Raw genomic sequence first — 21966 nt, 5'->3', positions numbered from 1 at the left:
AAAAGGTATGTTTCCCTAACTAGTATATTATATGGTTTATGTCAAATGCATGCTAGTTATAGGTTTAATGCCTTGGAAACCATTTGCATGTATAATAGAGAAAACATAGATCCAAGGTATTTAGGGTTGTATGTGCACCATAGGATGTTGTAGAATGCTCAAAACCCAACAGTGGTATCAGAGCCATGGGTTGTTTTTTATTATATTTGATGCAAATGTATTTTTTTTCAAGTTGAAGGAAAAAAAAAAGAAAAAAAAACATGAAGTTTGTCTAATTTTATGATAATTACTTGATTATATGAAAAACTAATTATTTATAAAATTTGAGTCACTTTACTACAAGAGTTGAATTAGGTCAATTTATTAAAAGATAGAATGATATGATTATTTTATTTGTTTTAAAAGTTTGATCTAAATGGTTTTAAGGAGTTACAAATTTTGTCATAAAATTTTGGAACTCAAAAGTTTTTTTAAAGTTATGATCTTAAGAGTTTTGAAACTTCCATAAGTTATGGATGTGAAATGTCTCATTTATTAACTCTTTAGGTTATGAATTCCAAGAGTCTTCAAAGGATAATTGTCAAAGTTTCAAGATTTGTATTAGTTTATATGATTATCTAATTTTTTGAAAATTGTTGATGTGAATTATCTTTACTTATGAGTTTAATCTAGATCATAGAAAAATTATTTGATTATTGTGTTAACTGGAATATTTGATCTTAATGGTTTTTGTGAACTCCATAACTTGTCCTCAAGTTATGGAAAGTGAAGAGTTTTTCTTTTTAAAGTGTCATTAAGTCTCATAGGTTATGAAAATAGAAGAGTCACTATTTTTAATGTCATCATTAAATAATTTAATGTCTTCCATAACTTGTCCTCAAGTTATGGAACTTGAATTTTTTTTTTCATTAAACCTTAATTAAACTCATAAGTTATGAAAAATCCAAGAGTTTTGAAAGGTTTCAAAACTTGTCCTCAAGTTTTGGAATTTGTAAAGTTACCCCCCATGTATACTTTAATTCCAAACTAGACCTTAGAATTTTAAAAGTTTAAAATTCAACCCTTATACTATTATTATAATTTTAATTATATAGATATGTATAAGATAAAGTCGTCTTACCATTAGTAGGCCTCATTCACGAAGCCGGTCTATAAGGGGGGTATAAGGTTACTGCCTATAAAATGGCAGTTTAATGGGTGTCCACTCTCACCCACCGCTTCCTTGACCGGTGGAGGGTCGTTAGCCGAACGGGTAGGACAAGGACTATAATTCTCCCTTCATTAAAAGTATTAATGATAAATACTAAGTAACTAAACTCTTAATAATACCCAATCTTAGTTACTTAGGAAAATGTGAATTTGGTACTAACCCATGAAATTACACTTTGCACTTTGCTTAAGTCAGTTAGTAGAGCGTGTGTGGTTAACCGGCACACTAGCTTGATTTAACAAGGTAGGCAAAGGGTAACTTAATGTTTATCATAGTATCGGTGGAGCGTGTGTGGTTAACCGGCACATCGATTGAGGGGTAAATATTAAGGGTACCAAGTATATTTGCATGGTTATTCACACCTTGTTTTGTGATCCTCGGCATCCCAGTCACAAAACCTGAAGGGCACACTCGAGATTGAAACATGCCTTTGAAAAGTTCAATGAATCTCAAAAGAATCTAGGAGTTTCAAAACCAATTAAAACCTAATAATACATTTCGTTTATCTTGGTGGAAATTGGTGAATCGTCATTCACCTACCTTCAAATATTTTATAGCTTGGATTACGGCATCCCTCTTCCAAGTTATAAAATAGTTTGTTGGGCCATAGCCTTAATATATCATATTGGGTGTTATATTAAGGACTTAAATCAACTTTACGTGAATTTCTCCCATTGTTGATGTCTGGTTTAGACAACAATGATCTTCCCAAACCAAGCTTTCCTAATGAATATGACTTCCCGAGTTTGGCTCATGGAAGTCATACTTCTCTTCCTCCACCTCCTCCAATTATTCTCCCTAACCCACAAGTTCAAGGTCACTCAAGCCCTAATGGCAAGCAAGGTCTATGTGTGATCACATCTTAGAGATGAAGTCACATATTGACAAGCCGGGAGAGTTGGGTGTCAAAGTCATGAGAAAGTTGGATGTTCAATCACTTTCTAAGTCACATAATGAGTTCCTTTGGGACTACTATGAAACATATTATGACATGAACCTTAATGATCATATCTATTTGCTTGGTGCTGCTGAATCAGCAATGATTTGGAACGATAGTAAAGCAAATTTGATTAGAAGATCAACTTCCCAAAAACTTTATGGACAGTGACAATGGTGACACTGGAAATCCAGAAAAAGCATTCTCTTCCCAATGGAAAGGGATTGGCCATAGTCAACCCGGTTGACCAAATGGTAAAGAGAAAGGCTAAGTCGGAGATAGTCCCATTACCAAAGGGTCCATATGTTTATTTTGCCAAAGGAAGGGGCGTTGATTGCCAAGCTGCCAAATTTACCTAAGGATGTTAAAGTCAATAAGTTTGACTCTACATCAGGTAGAGCCCATTATCTAACTCTATTAAGTTCTATTCTGAGATCCTCATTACATGATGTGACTGGGTCACATGTTGATGTTTTAAGAATCAAAGAATAGAGAGAAATCTTAAAGGAAGTATATGCTGATTCTGATCGCGAAAGTGGATTTCGATCGCATCAGAATTTTGAGCAGTTGCTTAAGAAGTTATGATATATTGCTAAGGAATAGATAACAACAATTTTCCATGTGGATTGTAAGGATAAGTTTTTCCGCAAAGTTTTAAAATAAAAGAAAATTGTTTAATTTTATTTATTTGAAGTATCCTTACAATGACATTTGTGGAAAATTGTTGCTTATATGATTCCACTGACATCAATATTGGAAAATGGATTTGATTCTTTCATTTGTGGTAGTGTCTAAATTTACCAAATCAGGAAAGTTCCTCATCGCCCAAGTTTCAATTAGACCGAAACTTGGAATCATGCCAGTTCAATAGTATGATGAATGAGAACTTTCAAGCATTAGAAAATCAAGACTAATTACTTGTTCACATGGATGTGTGAGTCAAGTGAAGGACTAAAGGGACCGAGTACACATTCTTGTGCACTGGTCATGTCCACCACAAAGCTCGTTAAGACTATTTGATTTACTAAAGTTTAGTAAATATGGTTATACTTACAAGTTTAAGTATAATTCTAAAACATTGGAAAAGTCTCAATGTATGGCAGAACGAATGGGAAGAATCAAATTAGGCAGAAAGATAAAAGTTTCTCAAATCTGAAAAGATGGGAGAGTACTTTAGTATCATGTTTGTGATCATCTTAATGATTTAGAAATCATATCACAATTAGTCCTCTAAAGTGTTGGATTAATGTCTAAGTCCATAACTATAATTGGTAAGACTTGACCAGACCCGACATGGTCCATTTGGGTTGCATGGCATCATGCATTTGGATAGACTATAATGAGAGAAATAACACTTAAGGTTGGTTAATATATTATAAGTTCTAATATATTAATAAGGTTATTTAATTAGTATTGATCAAGAATTAATTTGGAATTAATAAAGTGATCAAATGGAGACTAATTAAATATATGGGTTGATTGTGTAAATCATTCATTCTTATATATGTGGGCTTGTGATCCAAGATTCCTTATGTTGGACTAAGTCCATGGGGTGACCCATGGATACTCCATGGAGGTTAAAATCCATGGAGCATAAGGAATGGGTAAAGTTATGAGTTACATGGTGTAACCCTAATAGCCACCATATAAAAGAATCCCATGGCTCAAGAAATCGGGCACTAATGTGTGAGTGTGAGGGCTAGACGATTTCAAGGAGTGTTCAAGTTTCTCTCAAGTTATTCCAAGTGTATTTGGTGTTGTGTGAACCATTTGAGGTGTCACACTTGGGGCACTAGGCACTCAAGCTTCATGAAGACATTCTCCATCAAAGAGGTATGTATTCTATCTTGTTATATTTATTATTTTGTATGCTAGATTAGGATAATACCTTGGATGTTCATAATTGTATGTATAATAGAGAAAACATAGATCCAAGGTATTTAGGGTTGCATGTACACTTAGGAGTGTTAGAATGCTCAAAAACCCAACAGTGGTATCAGAGCCTAGGCTTGTTTTCTTGTTATACTTGCAAAAGTAGCTGAAAAATCGAGTTGGATGCATATATTCGATTGTTTTGGCTGGAATTGGACTAGGAACATTACCCTAAGATGTTTTTGGACTTATAAACTTGTTTTTGATGTGGTAATGTTCATGCTAATCCAATTTCTAAGATAATTGTCATAATTTCAAGATTTGTATTAGTTTGTATGTTCATGCTAATTTCTTGAAGATTGATGATTTGAATTATCTTGTTCTTATGAGGTTCTTAGATTAATAGAAAAGTTGTGTGAAATAGTTGTTTTCAATCCATTTTAATCTAAGAGTTGATTCCAAAGTGTGTTTTTGTAACTTGTCCTCAAGTTATATGAAAAGTCACATTTAAGAATCATAAAACTCATAAAAGTTGGCAAAGGTTACAAAATGAAGAGTCTAGTTCTAATTAAATGGTTTTATGACTCCATAACTTGTCCTCAAGTTATGGAGGTTCAAGAGTCTCTTCATTAAATTAAAAAAAAAAGTGTAACCTTGATTAGTTCCATAAGTTACAATAAAAAAAAGTTATTTTTTTTTTATTAATTGGTTTAAAGTCTTCCATAACTTGTCCTCAAGTTATGGAACTTGAAGATTTTTTTTTTTTAATTAAAACTACTTTAAACTCATAACTTATGGAATTAATTAGTTTTGAATAGTTTCAAAACTTGCCCTCAAGTTTTGGAATTTGAAAAGTTTTCACTTATGAATACTTTAATTCCATGTTAGCCCTTCGAATTTTAAAAGTTAAAATTCAACCCTTATACTTTATAATATTATAAGTTAATAATATTTATATATATGTATAAGAGTAAAGTCAGTCTTACCGTTAGTAGGCCTCATTCACGAAGCCGGTCTATAAGGGGGGTATAAGGTTACTGCCTATAAAATGGCAGTTTAATGGGTGTCCACTCTCACCCACCGCTTCCTTGACTGGTGGAGGGTCGTTAGCCGAACGGGTAGGACAAGGACTATAATTCTCCTTTCATTAAAAGTATTAATGATAAATACTAAGTAACTAAACTCTTATTAATACCCAATCTTAGTTACTTAGGAAAATGTGAATTTGGTGCTAACCCATGAAATTACACTTTGCACTTTGCTTAAGTCGTTAGTGGAGCGTGTGTGGTTAACCGGCACACTAACCTGGACTTAACAAGGTAGGCAAAGGGTAACTTAATATTTATCATAGTATCGGTGGAGCGTGTGTGGTTAACCGGCACACTGATTAAGGGGTAAATATTAAGGGTACCAAGTATATTTGCATGGTTATTCACACCTTCTTTTGTGATCCTCGGCATCCCAGTCACAAAACCTGAAGGGCACACTCGAGATTGAAACATGCCTTTGAACAGTTCAATGAATCTCAAAGATCTAGGACTTTCAAATCCAATTAAAACCTAATAAATTATTTCGTTTTTCATGGTGGAAATTGGTGAATCGTCATTCACCTACCTTCAAATATTTTATAGCTTGGATTACGGCATCCCTCTTCTAAGTTATAAAATAGTTTGTTGGGTCCTAGCCTTAATATTTCATATTGGGTGTCATATTAAGGACTTTAAATCAACTATCTTGAATATCTCCCAAAAAGATGTCTGGTCTAGACATTTATGATCTTCCCAAATCTCTTGAAACAAGCTTTCCTAAATGAAGATGATGTCCCATGGATATCATACTTCTTTCACCTCCTCCAATTATTCTCCCTAACCCACAAGTTCCTAAAAAGTTTAAGGTCACTCAAGCCCTATTGGCAAGGCAAGGTCTAGGTGTGATCACATCTTGGAGATGTAGTCACATATTGACAAGCCGGGAGAGTTGGGTGTCAAAGTCTTGAGAAAGTTGGTGGCTCAACTACTTTCTAAGTCACATTGTGAGTTCTTTTGGGAATCCTATGAAACAGACTAAGACAAGACCCTTAATGATCTTATCTATTTGCTAAGATCAACTTCCTAAAACGCTATGGACATTGACAATGATGAAATTGGATATCCAGTAAAGCTCTCTCTTCCCAATGGAAAGGGATCGGCCATAGTCAACTCGGTTGACCCAATGGTAAAGAGAGAGGCGAAGTCTGAGATAGTCCCATTATCAAGGGTCCATAGGTAACTATTGCCAAAGGAAGGGGCATTGGTTACGAAGCTGTGAAATTTACCTAAGGATGTTAAAGTCAATAAGTTTGGCTCTACTTCAGGTAAAGTCCATTGTCTATCTCTATTAAGTACATGTTGATTCTGATCGCGAAGATGGATTTCAATCGCATGGTTCGGTGATCAGAATTTTGGGCTATTACTTAAGAGTTATGATATTTATATTGCTTAGGAATAGATAACAACAAGGTTTTCATATAGATTGTAAGGATAAGTTTTTCTGCAATGTTTTAAAATAAAAGAAAAAGGTTTTGATTTTATTTATTTTAAGTATCCTTACAATGGCATTTGTGAAAAGTTGTTGCTTATAAGATTCCACTGATAGCAATATTGGAAAAATGGATTTGATTCTTTCGGTTGTGGTAGTGTCTAATATTACCAAATAAGGAAAGATTTTCATCACCCAAGGTTCAATTGGACCGAAACTTGGAATCATGCAAGTTGTATAGTATGATGAATGAGAACTTTCAGCTTGGAAAATTAAGACTAATTCCTTATGTGAATAAGGAAAGGACTAAGGGATCGAGTACACATTCTTGTGCACTGGTCAAGTCCACCACAAAAGATAAAGAAGACTATTCGTCATGATTTACTTAAGTTCAGTAAATATGGTTATACTTATAAGTTTAAGTATAAGTCTGTAGCATTGGATAAGTTTCAATGTGAGACCGAACGAATAAGAAGAATCAAAGTATGGCAGAAAGATAAAAGTTTCTCAAATCTGAAAAGATGGGAGAGTACTTTAGTATCATGTTTATGATCATCTTAATGATTAAGATACCATATCACAATTGGTCCTCTAAAGTCATCTTAGTCATTCTTATGACTAAGAAGAGGAGTCATGAATTGTTGATATGGTTAAATCAAAAAGATGAGTCATACTTCGTTCCAAAACAATTCTTAGAGTCATACTCCAAGATTGTAACTTGAGTGACATATCTTAAAGAGGGTTTGTTAACACTAGTCAAATGTAAGAGTAAAAGGTTATCTACTCTTGTACATTTGAAATTGGTAAGTTGTGATGTTTTGGATAAAACAGAGACCAACTTAGGCCAATTGTGTAAAGTGTTAGTCTTGATAAAGAATCCGCACTATCTCTTGAATATTTGACAAGGGAGTCTTATATGTCAAGAGGACAGTAGGAGTCTTAAAGCTCTTGAAAGTTTCAAGACTTAATCAAGAATAAAACCTAAAGTCCTTCACTAGCACACGACTTGAGGTTTATAACCTATCGTGTTGAAATTTTTGTGCCTATTCAAGTTGGCTTTGCATAGGAGTTCTGAGAGTTCTCAATTGGTTGCACAACTACTTGGAAGCAATGGCAGGCACCTGAGCTGCCAAATGGCAAGAATTTAAGATTGCACAAGTTTAATCAATATGAGTTTGGATTTGTCACTAACCTTGTCTTGTGATTATGGTTTTGACAAATTCACATGGATAAGAACACATACACTATTAAATCTAAGTGTCATAAGGTTTCTCTCCGATTCATGAAAATGATGGTGAGGAAACACTTTCACTAAGTAGATTTTAGCTAGATAGCAATTGTGATATTTGCATTCTCAAAGTCGTTAGTGGAGCGTGTGTGGTTTACCGGCACACTAACATGGACTTGTGAGAAGTGGCAAAGGTCTAAAAAATTGAGACTGTGATTACGGCATCCCTTTTCATAGTTCTAAAATTGTTTAGACACACATGTGAGCTATCTAAGAGAAGTGTATGATTTTGATAAAGTTTTATCAAAACAATCTAGTATCAGAAATCTGAACTTTGGTAAGAAAGTCAGCTGATTTCTGAGTACATTTCAAAGCTAGTGGGAGCATAAGTGTTACGCTAATAATCATCATGTTAGTGGGAGCATGATAATTATGACAAAAGTTGCAAGTTAGCAATGTTAATTATAGAAAACAAAAGTTTCAATTCGTGAGGTTGCAGGGGTTGAAAAAGTTGTTTTGCTATAATTAAGGGAGAGGAAATTATACTTCATTTCAATTCTAAAAGCTTAGATTGAGATTTTAATCGTATTTAATCAAGGATATATATATGAATTTCATGTTGGAATGGCTCAACATAAGGAAATTCTATATATGGGTCCATTATTTGCGTTCTAAAATCCGATTATGATTACGGCATCCCTTTTCATAATCTGAATTTTGAGAACTTGGCAAATTGAAATGGAAATATTATAGCAAAAGACTGGTTTAGTCTTTATTTGAGACATCATGAATCGTGTCCCATATGCTTCGGATATAGGATCGATTACATGTGCTATATTCATCCTTTCTAAAATTTTCCAAATGCCTGGGGCATTATGAAGGGAAAAGGTCTAGAATTGGATATGACTAAAATGATTAAGCAATTGTCGAAGACAATCTAAGGTTTACCAAAGATTGGTTGCTCAAGGACAGTTGGAAGTATAATGTTAATTCTGGAAGGACCATATTGACATAATCTGTAAGGAGGCAACTCTTGTTCAAAAGTGATAGTCAAAATGGAATATGGAAATGTTTCAAAGTTAGAAATTATTCAATCTGTGTAAGATTAGGAAACTTAATGAAAGAAGGATGTTTCCAAGGAGCTGATCTCCTTTGGAATGCTCTGTAATGATTGTTGTCAAGTCTTTCTGACTTTGTGCATAATCATTAAGAGGATCAATGCATATAAGTTTAGAATCTAACAGATTTCAGTAAATGGCATGAATTTGGAATTCTTGCATTTGTAGTAAGGATTTGGGACTGTGAAAAGAGGATCATTGGAGTGATGTTCAATTGATCTATTTTACAAAGTAAAGATCATAGACAAACATAGTATGCATACTTGGTGTATGGCATGACTAGTGTTTAGAAAACATAGTGTACATGCTTGGAGCATGGGACAACTATTGTTTTAAATTCAAGTATAAAGTTGATAAAACCGAAACAATGAATAATGAGTAATCAGTATGGTGATAAATAAAAGTGTTTATTTATATTCATAGGGTTTGATACCATATTTGATTCATTTATTCTTGTGTTTCACTTTGCTTGTTTTGACTTCCAGAATAACTAAGTCGCTCTTCCTGAATGATTAAGTTATTCAAACCATCCACAGTCGGTCATATGTTGGAAGTAGATATGAATCAAGATTGTCATGGGTTGGTTTGTAGAGGTCCAAGTTGGTGGACAAAGTGGCGCTACAACACTCATGAGTGCTCATAAGTTCTGAGTATTGGATTCAACCCGCGCTCATTTGAATCACTTCATGGATTTTATCACGAGTGATCATGAGACGATAATATCTTATATTCTTCAAACCTAGAGATATGAGTTGTTACTATGAGTTGGTTATACATTGATTGCACGAAAACGCATTGGTAACTCGATGTTATAAAACGTGCCTTTGTGTATGATTCAACAAGTAGTAGAACAAGCCATATGAGTCGAAGTTTATCCATTCCTTTTACCTTCGGGATAAAAGCGATATCTGTGGGCCCCTCGATGATTTAAAGATGATACATGTGAGTGCTTGGCCAAGCCAGGACTGATTTGATTTGTTCAATCAGTCAGTCATCATGAATCAGAAATCGGGAAACAACAAATGGACAGAGAGAATGATTGATAATCCATGTCTCAGTCCATATGATATCTAGAATGGAGGAATATATGATCCCCTATCTAATGGACAAGTCATTGAAAAAGGTCAGAGTTCATCGACAAGGTCAGAGTTCGACAGAAGCTTTTAAGAGCTACGATTGCTGATCGGTTCCTGAAGTCATACGCAATAATAGTTTTAGACTTATCCAAGTGGGAGACTGTTGGATTAATGTCTAAGTCCATAACTATTATTGTTAAGACTTGACCCGACTCGGCATGGTCCATTTGGGTTGCATGGCATCATGCATTTGGATAGACTATAATGAGAGAAATAACACTTAAGGTTGGTTAATATATTATAAGTTCTAATATATTAATAAGGTTATTTAATTAGTATTGATCAAGAATTAATTTGGAATTAATTAAGTGATCAAAAGGAGACTAATTAAATATATGGGTTGATTGTGTAAATCATTCATTCTTATATATGTGGGCTTGTGATCCAAGATTCCTTATGTTGGACTAAGTCCATGGGGTGACCCATGGATACTCCATGGAGGTTAAAATCCATGGAGCATAAGGAATGGGTAAAGTTATGAGTTACATGGTGTAACCCTAATAGCCACCATATAAAAGAATCCCATGGCTCAAGAAATCATGCACTAATGTGTGAGTGTGAGGGCTAGACGATTTCAAGGAGTGTTCAAGTTTCTCTCAAGTTATTCCAAGTGTATTTGGTGTTGTGTGAACCATTTGAGGTGTCACACTTGGGGCACTAGGCACTCAAGCTTCATGAAGACATTCTACATCAAAGAGGTATGTATTCTATCTTGTTATATTTATTATTTTGTATGCTAGATTAGGATAATACCTTGGATGTTCATAATTGTATGTATAATAGAGAAAACATAGATCCAAGGTATTTAGGGTTGCATGTACACTTAGGAGTGTTAGAATGCTCAAAAACCCAACATAAAGGTCATCTTAGTGCATTCTTATGACTAAGAAGAGGAGTCATGAATTGTTGAAATGGTTAGATCAGGAAGATGAGTCATACTTCGTTCCAAAACAATTCTTAGAGTCATACTCCAAGATTGTAACTTGAGTAACATATCTTAAAGAAAGGTTTAAAACACTTGTCAAATGTAAGAGTAAAAGTGTCCTACTCTTGTACATTTAAAATTGGTAAGTTGTGATGTTTTGGATAAAACAAAGACCAACTAAGGCCAATTGTGTGAAGTGTTTGTCTTGATAAAGAATCCGCACTATCTCTTGAATATTTGGCAAGATAGTCTTATATGTCAAGAGGATAGTGGGAGTCTTAAAGATCCTAAAAAGAATTTCAAGAACTAATCAAGAATAAAACCTGAGGTTCTTCACTAGCACACGACTTGAGATTTATAACCTATCGTGTTGACATATTCTGTGCCCATTCCAGTTAAAGTTGGCTTTGCATAGGAGTTCTGAAAGTTCTCAATTGGTTGCATAACAACTTGGAAGCAATGGCAGGCCCTGTATTGCCAGGTGGCAAGAAGTTAAGATTGCATAAGTTCAGTCCATATGAGTTTGGATTTGTCATTATCCTTGACTTGTGACTATGGTTTTGACGATTCACATGGATAAGAACACATACACCATAAAATCTAAGGGTCATATGGTTTCTCTCCGATTCATGAAAATGATGGTGAGGAAACACTTCCACCAAGTAGATTTGAAGCAGATGGAAAAAGGTCTGAGTACATGTCAAAGCTAGTGGGAGCATAAGTGTTATGCTAATAATCATCATGTTAGTGGGAGCATGATAATTATTGTTAGTGTTTCAAGTTAGCAATGTTAATTATAGAAAACAAAAGTTTCAATTCGTGAGGCTGCAGGGATTGAAAAAGTTGTTTTGCTATAATTAAGGGAGAGGATATACTTCATTTCAGTTCTAAAGGCTTAGATTGAGACCTTAATCATCTTTAGTCAAGAATATATATATGAATTTCATGTTGGATTGGTTCAACTTAAGGAAATTCTATATATTGCGTTCTCAAAATTCGATTATGATTACGGCATCCCTCTTCATAGTCAAATTTTGAAAACATGGCAAATAAAAATATTGTAGCAAAAGACTGGTCTAGAATCATGTCTTTATGTGAGACATCATGAATCATGTACCATTTGCTTTGGGTACAGGATCGATTGCATGTGTTATAATATTTGTCATTTCTAAATTTTTCCAAATGCCCAAAGGCATTAAGAAGGGAAAAGGTCTAGAATTGGATATGACTAAAATGATTAAGCAATTGTCGAGGACAATCTGAGGTTTACCAAAGATTGGTTGCTCAGGGACAGTTGGAAGTATAGTGCTAATTTTAGAAGGACCATATTGACATATTCTGAAAAGAGGCATCTCTTATTCAGAAGTGATAGTCAAAATGAGAATATGGATTTGTCTCCATAGGTGGAAGTTATCTGTGTAAGATTAGAAAACTTAATGCAAGAAGCATGTCCAAAGCAATATACTTTGAATATGAGACTTAGTTTCCATGGAGTTGATCTCCATTGGAATACCTTATAATGACTGTTGACAAGTCTTTATGACTTTGTACATATTCATTACAGGAGGGTCAGTGCATATAAGTTTAAAATCTAAACAGATTTCGATAAATGATAGGAATTTGAAATTCTCACATTTTTCGATAAGGATTTGGGAGTGTGAAATTAGAATCATTGAAATTATGTTCAATTGGTTTATTTCACAAAGTAAGGATCATAGACAAACATAGAGTGCATACTTGGTGTATGGCAAAGCTATTGTTTAAGAAAAACATAGTGTACATGCTTGGAGCATGGGACAACTAGTGTTTTTAATTCAAGTATAAAGTTGATAAAACCGAAACAATGAATAATGAGTAATCAGTATGGTGATAAATAAAAGTGTTTATTTATATTCATAGGGTTTGATACCATATTTGATTCATTTATTCTTGTGTTTCACTTTGCATGTTTTGACTTCCAGAATAACTAAGTCGCTCTTCCTGAATGATTAAGTTAATCAAACCATCCACAGTCGGTCATATGTTGGAAGTAGATATGAATCAAGGCTGTCATGGGTTGGTTTGTAGAGGTCCAAGTTGGTGGACAAAGTGGTGCTACAACACTCATGAGTGCTCATAAGTTCTGAGTATTGGATTCAACCCGCGCTCATTTGAATCACTTCATGGATTTTATCACGAGTGATCATGAGACGATAATATCTTATATTCTTCAAACCTAGAGATATGAGTTGTTACTATGAGTTGGTTATACATTGATTGCACGAAAACGCATTTGGTAACTCGATGTTATAAAACGTGCCTTTGTGTATGATTCAACAAGTAGTAGAACAAGCCATATGAGTCGAATTTTATCCATTCCTTTTACCTTCGGGATAAAAGCGATATCTGTGGGCCCCTCGATTATTTAGCGATGACACATGTGAGTGTTTGGCCAAGCCAGGACTGATTTGATTTGTTCAATCAGTCAGTCATCATAAATCGAAAATCGGGAAACAACAAATGGACAGAGAGAATGATTATAATCCATGTCTCAGTCCATATGATATCTAGAATGGAGGAATATATGATCCCTTATCTAATGGACAAGTCATTGACAAGGTCAGAGTTCGACAACGGCTTTAAGAGCTACGATTGCCAGTTAGGTTTTGAAGTCATACTCAATAATAGTTTTAGACTTATCCAAGTGGGAGACTGTTGGATTAATGTCTAAGTCCATAACTATATTTGGTATGTACTTGACCCGACCCGGCATGGTCCATTTGGGTTGCACTTCACCAGCACAATTTATATGGATAGTCTTTTGAGAATAGTATATTTATGATTTATATTAATATATTATAAGTTCTAATATATTAATATGGAATCATATTATTTAATTAGTATTGATCTAGAACTAATTTAGAATTAATTAAGTGATCAAAAAGAACTAATTAAATATGGACTCTTATATATATGGAATGGGCCAAGTTCATTTAGGTTGGGCTAAGCTTTCATGGATGGTCCATGGAGCTTTTAACCCATGGATCCTATGTAAATGAAAGGTCATGGGTATTAGGGTTTACATGGATGTAACCCTAATCCTCCATAATATATAAAGGGGTCCTTGGCTCACAAAATTGGAACAAGTGTGTGAAAATAAGAGTGGGCCGATTTTAGTGTGCATACATATTCTCTCAAGTTCTTCCAAGGTGTTTTGGTGATTTATGATTCCATTTGAGGCTTCCACACTATTGGGGCTAAGCTCTTAAAGCTTGAAGACATCAAGCTACATCAAAAGGTATGTCATCTAACTAGAACTTTGTAGTATAGGTGCTTCATAATATGCTAGTTAGGATGAAACCTTGGAATAGTTAATATTTGCATGTATAATAGAGAAAACATAGATCCAAGGTTTATAGGGTTGCATGTACACCATAGGAGTGTTAGAATGCTCAAAACCCAACAATTACAGTGTCAGATCGCACTGAAGAAGAAGAAACTCCTACTCCTAATGCTCAAGTAGCTGAGGAACATAAACTGACATCTGTTCAGGTCCAAAGTGATTATAATGAGGGGTCTTCTAAAAGTGGAACAGAGACTGATTTGTATTAAGACCTCGATCTCACAGGATTCGATAACGATGAAATTCCTTTAAATTTTCGTAGTAATGAAGACTTCATGACCGGTGAAAACCTCAACACGCTACTTGACAATATCGATGAAGTTGCTCATCCAGCAACAGAGATAAGGGAAAATGAAGACGTTCTCGAAGCCACGCCTCCTCTTACCAATCCAATGGCGGAAATAGCAATTCCTATGGTAACAGTGTCAGGGATTCCTCCCCTTGATGTTGTTACACCTACATCTGAGCCATTGGAAAGTGATCGCACAACTACACAGGCCTCTCAACCTCCAACAAAAAGACGAAGACTTGACCCTAGACAGGGAATTCCTGAATCGGGTGTATTTCAAAGCTTTACAACTCCACCAACAACTACTCCTGCCATTGTTTCATCTGAACCCGTCAGTGAAGGTCCTAGTACCTTCTATGAAGCTGGTGGCTCTTTCTTCCCCGCAAGTTTCTCTCCTCCCAGGCCAGACCATGATGCTGCTTCTGTGAGGCTAGCCAGGCATTTGGCCGAAGAACAATTCACAACGCCTCCCTCACGTGGCAAAGGAATTTCTATTGGGGGTGGCAGCTCAGGAGAAGAGAATCCTTCAATACTTGGACTTCAGAAGGAGATCGATGCTCTGAATCAGAAAAATATTGATTTAGATCAGAAAAATATTGAGCTGGATATCAAGGTTGCAGACCTTCAGACTGAAAATGCAAAGCTCAATATTCAAGTTGTCGGACTTATTGAAGATAAAGCTCTGAAGACGAAGCAAATTACTGATCTTCAGACGCATTTCGGCTTATTGACCGCCAGCTATTACGATCTAAAGAAGAAGCTGGAAGAAGATTTTGGCGACAAATTCAAGTCATCTGTCGATGAGCCAAAGATCTATCTTCCTGATCAAGATGCTCCCATAGTTCCACAACCTACAAGAACAACCACCGTTGTTGACCGTTTTGACAAGGAACCGGCGCAAGCTCGGAATGTAGTGGCATTGAAACGTGCTAAATTGGCCAAGTCAGCTGAAAAGGGTCAATTTTTATTCAAAAGGAGCTCAGATCACAATGCTCCCTGGGATCAATCAAAGATCACATTTACGGATCTGGGAGAAAATCGGTTCATAGACATTTATGGTGATAGGTCAGGGATCGTTTCGTGGGGATTTCATGACACTATGAACATGTGGATAGTGAGAAGAAAGAGCGGCAATATTGAAATGTACAAAGATGCTCACGATTTTCACTCTTTTACTAGGGTTGATCTTACGGAGCTGTCTAAAGCTCCTTTCTCAAATCCATCAAACAATCATATGGCGACTCAGTTCAAGACATTTTTGGAAGATTAAGTGGCTAAGGGCTTTCCTTCCATGAAGACTGCAGAGTCTATCATCAAGATTTACCCTAGCATCATTGATCCCAAAACAAATCAGCCACTTCGGTCAGTGATGTGGCCCGCAACTGCTCAAGTAAAGCAGATTCCCGTTCCTCAAAATCATCCAGATGGATCTCTTAAATCCATGCAATACTGGGTAATTGATGAAACTACAGCTTCTGCTGTCATCAAGCTTAAAGACGATTGTATCCGTTTGTATGACAAGAGGGATCTGCTTCAATTTGGTAGGTGGGATATACATCAGCTCTCCATTCATCAGATCAAGGTGGCTGAAGACCTTTTTGAGTCCGCTGCAAAGGAGTACACTTCGATGGTTGCTGAGATTATCGAGAAGGAGATGTGGAATGGAGCTATGGGAAAATCTGATGTGCTGGTGATCGACAAAAACTGAGTCCAAGCTAGCACCAAACCAAGGGGGAGATTGAAGGGTCCAGTTAATGGTTTGGTCTAGGCTTTCATTGTAATAGTTCATTATGAGCCTTTAGTGCATTTTTGGTGTTGTTTAGCAGTTTACGGTCGGATAGTGAGTTTACGGCCGTAAACACGTTTACGGCCGTAAACCCAGTTTGCGGCCCAAGTCGAGTATATATAGTGGGGTTGTAGGTCTTTGTCTAGTTGTTGATGCCATAGTGTTCACGGTTCATTCTGTCGAGTTGTACCAGACGTTTTATGCTATAAACGTGTGCAAGCTTGATCTCTTTTCTTCTTCTACTTCTATTGTGATTGTTTGTTGCTTGATTATTGGTAAAGATCCTTTCCAGGACCTTACAAAAACATCAAGTCATTCATGTCATATTAAAATCTAGTTCCAACCAAAGATCAATTAATCCAAAACATCTAGTTATCCAAATAGAACCATCAAAGCATTCAAAACATGAAGTCATTCAAAACATCTGGTTATCAAAAAAAAACATTCAAAACATATACTTAGCGAAACATTCCACAATGTGCTCCAACAGTCTTGACCCAATTCTCACAAATAGTTGGATCAATGGTTAACCACACGTGCCTCTTATTTGCACCTTCACCAAAAAGAGCAACAGCAGTAGTGTATCTTGGATCAAATATTCCCCGTCCTAACTTCTCCAACTTATCCATACACGCACCCAAATTTGAAGAAGTATGCTTTTATACAAATATCTTAGCAACTGTTGGAATATATTCCCCGATTTCAAGCAATCTTGAATTTGATGCATCGTTACCCTTATCTTTACTTTTATTTTGGCTCTTTGCCGAATCTGTAGTCTTTTGTTTTTTTGATTGAGCGGAGGACTCCTCACCGAGACCTACAGTTTCTTATTGAGTGCAATCAATGTCATTAAATTCATGCAAACTATAGTGGCTTGTATCTTGAGTACGACGGGAAAGGGTAGAAGTTGGCCCCCAACTATGAATGCCTGTCGCAGTCGCGCCTTCAAACAACTGGGTGCAAAGGTCGGGGTACGGTAGTGGTGTGTGTCTCAAAGAATCCACGTGTTTGTTTGACTGTTTGGAAAAAATATTTTATTATTTAAACATGATAACATATTTTTTATAACTAAACAAAATACATTCGATTCTTGTTCCCATTCTTCTTTGGAAAGATTGAAGGTGTTGGTCGTTGCATTGTACACATTGCCGGTTTTGTTTTTTAACTTCAAAAAAGCACCAAACTTTGATTTTAGGTAGTCATAGCGGTTCTTCATTTGTTTTTGGTCGGCAGTAAAGTTATGTTCAAATTGTAATGTTTCAGCTATATTCCTCCAAGATAGTGCTTTCAAACTACTCCCTTCCTGTCCATTAACTGTAACTTCACGTAAACAAGCTTCTAGAAACGTTTTCTCTACACCTTCAACCTTCCAACTAAGCCTATCCTTCTTTTCTCCCATTTCTTTGATCAATTCAACAAAAAAATGCATGTTTTAGGAACAAGTTAAGCATTGCAAATACACATTTTCTGTAACACCAAAAAATTCAAACCAATTTAAACTTTTAAAAACATTTCAAAACATTAAAAATCATTACAACTTTGTTTTCAAAATGTATAATATCATAGTTTTCCCAGAAACATAGACAAAACATGAGGAGTTGTACGATCACGCCTTCGCCTTGCCGCGATCCCCTGATGTACCTGAAACAATAAACTGAAACTGTAAGCCCGAGAGCTTAGTGAGTTCCCCCAAAATACCGATACACATACAGTCCATATAAACATAGCATAACAAACTGAAAAACATGTAATGGGTCCCCAGCTTTACAGACTGGATTACCCCTGAGCCCACAGTACGAGTCTCCCTTTAGCCCGTAACTGGAATGCTCCCGAGCCCACAGTATGAGTCTCCCTTTAGCCCGTAACTGGAATGCTCTCGATCCCACAGTACGAGTCTCCCTTTAGCCCGTAACTGGAATGCTCCTAAGGTCTGTTGGCTACCGCACGGAGTAGTACAACCTCAACCCATCCCATATAACATATAACATACCACATTACCACTGAGCATGCAATAATCATATAACATCACAGGTAGTCCTACAGGTCTACCTAACTGACATAACTACTAGCATGCGACACTAACTTATACTCAACATCTAACACTGCTAGGATAACATATCCAATGGGCCGGCTTTGGTGCCTTAGACCCCTTAGTATAGTGAGGATAACTCACCTTGCAACTGTCGTCTGAAACTAGAAAGCTCAACTCCCGGATCACCAACACGAACTCCACCACCTATTGTTACCATAAAACCCTTTTTCATAAATCTCCAAATTACCAGAATATCCTCAGAAGTCAACTGGTCAACTCTTGGTCAAAGTCAAAGTCCACAGTCAAAGTAAACAATTCTTGTTGACTCGACTCGTCGAGTGCAGTTCACCGACTCGTCGAGTCCTTCCTGAACTCGAGAAGTCATGAAATCCTTGATTGGCTCGTCGAGTTCCCCTTTAACTCGCCGAGTTCATACGTGTCCAAGAATTGGGAGAAACCCTAGCCGACTCGCCGAGTCTTCGAACGACTCGCCGAGTTCAAGGCAATCTTCAACGGACTTGCCGAGTTTGTTCATCAACTCGACGAGTTCATGACCATCTTCATATGACTCGCCGAGTTGACTATGAAACTCGCCGAGTCCTTGCAGACCTCCATCCATGCAGACACTTTTCAAGCCATGCCAAGGTTCCAGATTACAGATCCAAGCTTCTAAGGCATGTTTATCACGTAAAGTTGCAAACTTTACACGCATGCAAGGCCCTAAAGGCTCTAAATGACCAATCTAAGCTTCTAATGGAGCTTTACACCATAGGAGAGTCTCATCCTTGCAAAAGCTGGAAACTTTATGGACTTAGGACTCAAAAGAGGTTCAGATCTGAAGTTTCAACTTCAGATCTAGCTCCCATACCAAAATACCTTCATGAATAACTAAAGAAAGCCCTAGTTTCCATATATGAATGATTCTAGAAGAAAAAGAGGTTAAGGTAACAGCTGGTTACCTACAAAACGTGCCCAAACTGAAGTAGACTCTGGATCCACACATGAATCTTGATGTTAGCCTGTTGATCTACAAATTTCCTTCACAAAAGTCACTTTCCAAAGCTCCAAAACACTCTCCAAGCTCTCACTCACGGAAATTAGGGTTTCTGGGTCTGAAGAGGGTGATAGAGGACAGTGGGAGGCGCTAATGGTCCAATATATAGGGTGCAAAACCCTAAAAATTAGGGTTTCCACTGCCAGCTCCTACTCGTTGAGTCTTCATGCCGACTCGACGAGTCACTAATTAATTGACGTGTCCTGGCCCGCTGCTACTCGACGAGTCAAGCGCCAACTCGTCGAGTAGACCTTAGACATGAAGTCTAAATGGGAAAAAAATTAATAATACCTGACGGTTGGGATGTTACAATTCTCCCCCACTTAACTTAGACTTCGTCCTCGAAGTCTGCTGTAGCGAATAACTCCGGGTAATGCTCCCGCATCTCAGCCTCCGACTCCCATGTCCACTCGGATCCCCTACGAGGCTCCCATTGTATCTTTACCAACGGAACCTCCTTGTTGCGCATGACTTTCACTTTCCTTTCCAAAACGGCAATCGGCCTCTCAATATAATTCAGGCGCTCATCAATCTGAATGTCATCCAGTGGCACCACCGCCTTCGGGTCCACAATCACTTTCGCAACTGCGAAACGTGGAAAGTACTGTGGATCTGACTAAGCTCCTCCGACAGCTCTACTCTGTAAGCCACCTTGCCAACCCTGGCAATGATCCTGAACGGCCCAATATATCGGGGACCCCATGGCGAGATACGATCTCGCGAACGTACACGTCGGCCAATTTCTCGGCCGATAAGCTCTCCCGCATGGCCAAGAAATGGGCACTCTTGGTCAATCGATCCACGATGACCCATATAGTATCAAACCCCTTCGCCGTCCTCGACAACTTGGTAATAAAATCCATCGTGAATTGCTGTGCTGAATTATTAAATTGACCATTTTACCCTTCTGTTTTATTTTTTATTGAGTTCAACTGTTTGTTTAGAAAATAACCTAATAAATTTCTTAAGTATGTATTAAAAAAAAATATAAACACCATATAAAATCCAAATTTAGCATAAATCAAAATTAAACGCAAATCCAAATCAAACATAAATATTTTTAAATCCACAAAATCATACTAATATCCAAATAAAATCCTACAAATTTAATTTGGCCCCAATTGATTCGCAATCTGGTCACGCAAATTATCCATGTATTCATTACCTTGTGAACCCCATTCCATATCGTGTACGTTTTGGCCATCATTCTCTCCCTCTTGTGCTTGACCATTGTTCTCCTCGAACGCCATAAATAACTCATCATGAATATCGCATTTCCTTATGAAATTGTGGACTGCAAAACAAGCAACGACTATATCTCTTTGCACTGAAAAAGGAAATGGAGCCATTCCCTTTAGGATTGGGAATCTCGCCTTCAAAGCACGGTAAGCACGTTCAATAACATTTCTGAGTTGCGCATGTGCATGATTGAATTTTCTTCCCTAGTTAACGCACGTCGCCGTCGATAATCGAATAACCAATACCCCGTGTTGCGGTAAGGAGTCATAAATCCACGAGTGTTGGTGTATGCAGCATCGCAAAGGTAATATTTATTTATAGACATGAGTGAAGGAAGTATTATATATAGAAATTTGAAATCGTATTTTAGAATAAATTTAGAAAGAATTACAAACCTGGAGGAGGGAACGGAAAGCCTGAAGTCGAGTTAAATGCAACTTCTTTCAAAACTCGCGAATCATGTGTTATACCCTCCCAACCGGCCCATACGAATGTGAATATCATATCAAAATCACAAATTCCTAAAACATTTTGAAAGCATTCACCTTTTCCTCTTCCCTTGTAGCGAGTTTGTTGATCAGCAGACACGACTGCATTTACAAGAGTTCCATTTAACACACCTATTGCTCCAGGAAATATTTCTTTTAGCCTACGATGTCTCTCTGAGGAATTCACGGTTGCATTAGAATTCGTTGGCACAATAATTTCTTTTGCAAAAATCATCATTGCATTTAGCACCTCATGAAAGCATCTATGAACAGTTTCTGTGGAGTGTTGAAACCTTCGTTTGATAATCCTGAACCGTTTATTATGTGCTATAGTTGTCAAGAACATAGCCATCTTTTCTTCAACGCTTATATGCCTACTACTTTGCAACCAATTGTTTCGTCTAAAATGATTGCATAAAAGTACATACGCTTCACGTGAAAGACGCATCAGCTCAGGACATTGTGTAGAAGTTCCATGTTACAATTCTTCTGTATGTTGATGCTCGCTCATTTCCGAATCATTATCAGTTGCCCTTCCAATTCTATTGGATGCTAGATTCAACCAATAGCAACATAGTAAAATGAAAAATGAAATTTCTTCATCCGAATCCAAAAGCAATTTGTTATTTTGAAAATACATAACAATTATATTAACAACATATAACATAAAAATTCATCCAAAACATCAAGTCATTCATGTCATATAAAAATATTATTCAAACTAAAGATCAAGTAATCTAAAACATCAAGTCA

General features: G+C 36.6%; 3 protein-coding genes across 3 annotated transcripts in view; all 3 read right to left on the bottom strand.

Moving 5' to 3' along the window:
* LOC145113495 (uncharacterized) overlaps nucleotides 1-17029 on the bottom strand; it is a 35853-nt gene extending 18824 nt beyond the window's left edge. The window contains exon 1 of the mRNA XM_079049576.1: nucleotides 16954-17029. Coding sequence (XP_078905702.1) covers nucleotides 16954-17029 — 76 coding nt within the window. The remainder of the gene's footprint in view (nucleotides 1-16953) is intronic.
* Nucleotides 17030-17059: 30 nt separating this feature from the next.
* LOC145113490 (uncharacterized) lies at nucleotides 17060-17799 on the bottom strand. Its single transcript, XM_079049570.1, has 3 exons — nucleotides 17482-17799; nucleotides 17329-17416; nucleotides 17060-17217 (listed from the first exon to the last, which is right to left on the bottom strand). Exons 1-3 carry the CDS (start codon nucleotides 17797-17799, stop codon nucleotides 17060-17062), a joined length of 564 nt encoding a protein of 187 aa, XP_078905696.1.
* Nucleotides 17800-20592: 2793 nt separating this feature from the next.
* Nucleotides 20593-21565, bottom strand: LOC145113483 (uncharacterized). The gene is made up of 2 exons (XM_079049564.1): nucleotides 21121-21565; nucleotides 20593-20813 (listed from the first exon to the last, which is right to left on the bottom strand). The coding sequence occupies exons 1-2, from the start codon at nucleotides 21563-21565 to the stop codon at nucleotides 20593-20595; spliced, it is 666 nt and encodes a 221-aa protein (XP_078905690.1).
* Between the last annotated feature and the right edge of the window lie 401 nt (nucleotides 21566-21966).

Source organism: Lactuca virosa, chromosome 1, assembly GCF_052849685.1.
Source record: "Lactuca virosa cultivar CGN04683 chromosome 1, Lactuca_virosa_CGN04683_v6, whole genome shotgun sequence".
Lineage (NCBI taxonomy): Eukaryota > Viridiplantae > Streptophyta > Magnoliopsida > Asterales > Asteraceae > Lactuca > Lactuca virosa.
Note: the sequence above shows the minus strand (reverse complement) of the source record. Positions and strands in the feature narration are given on the sequence as shown.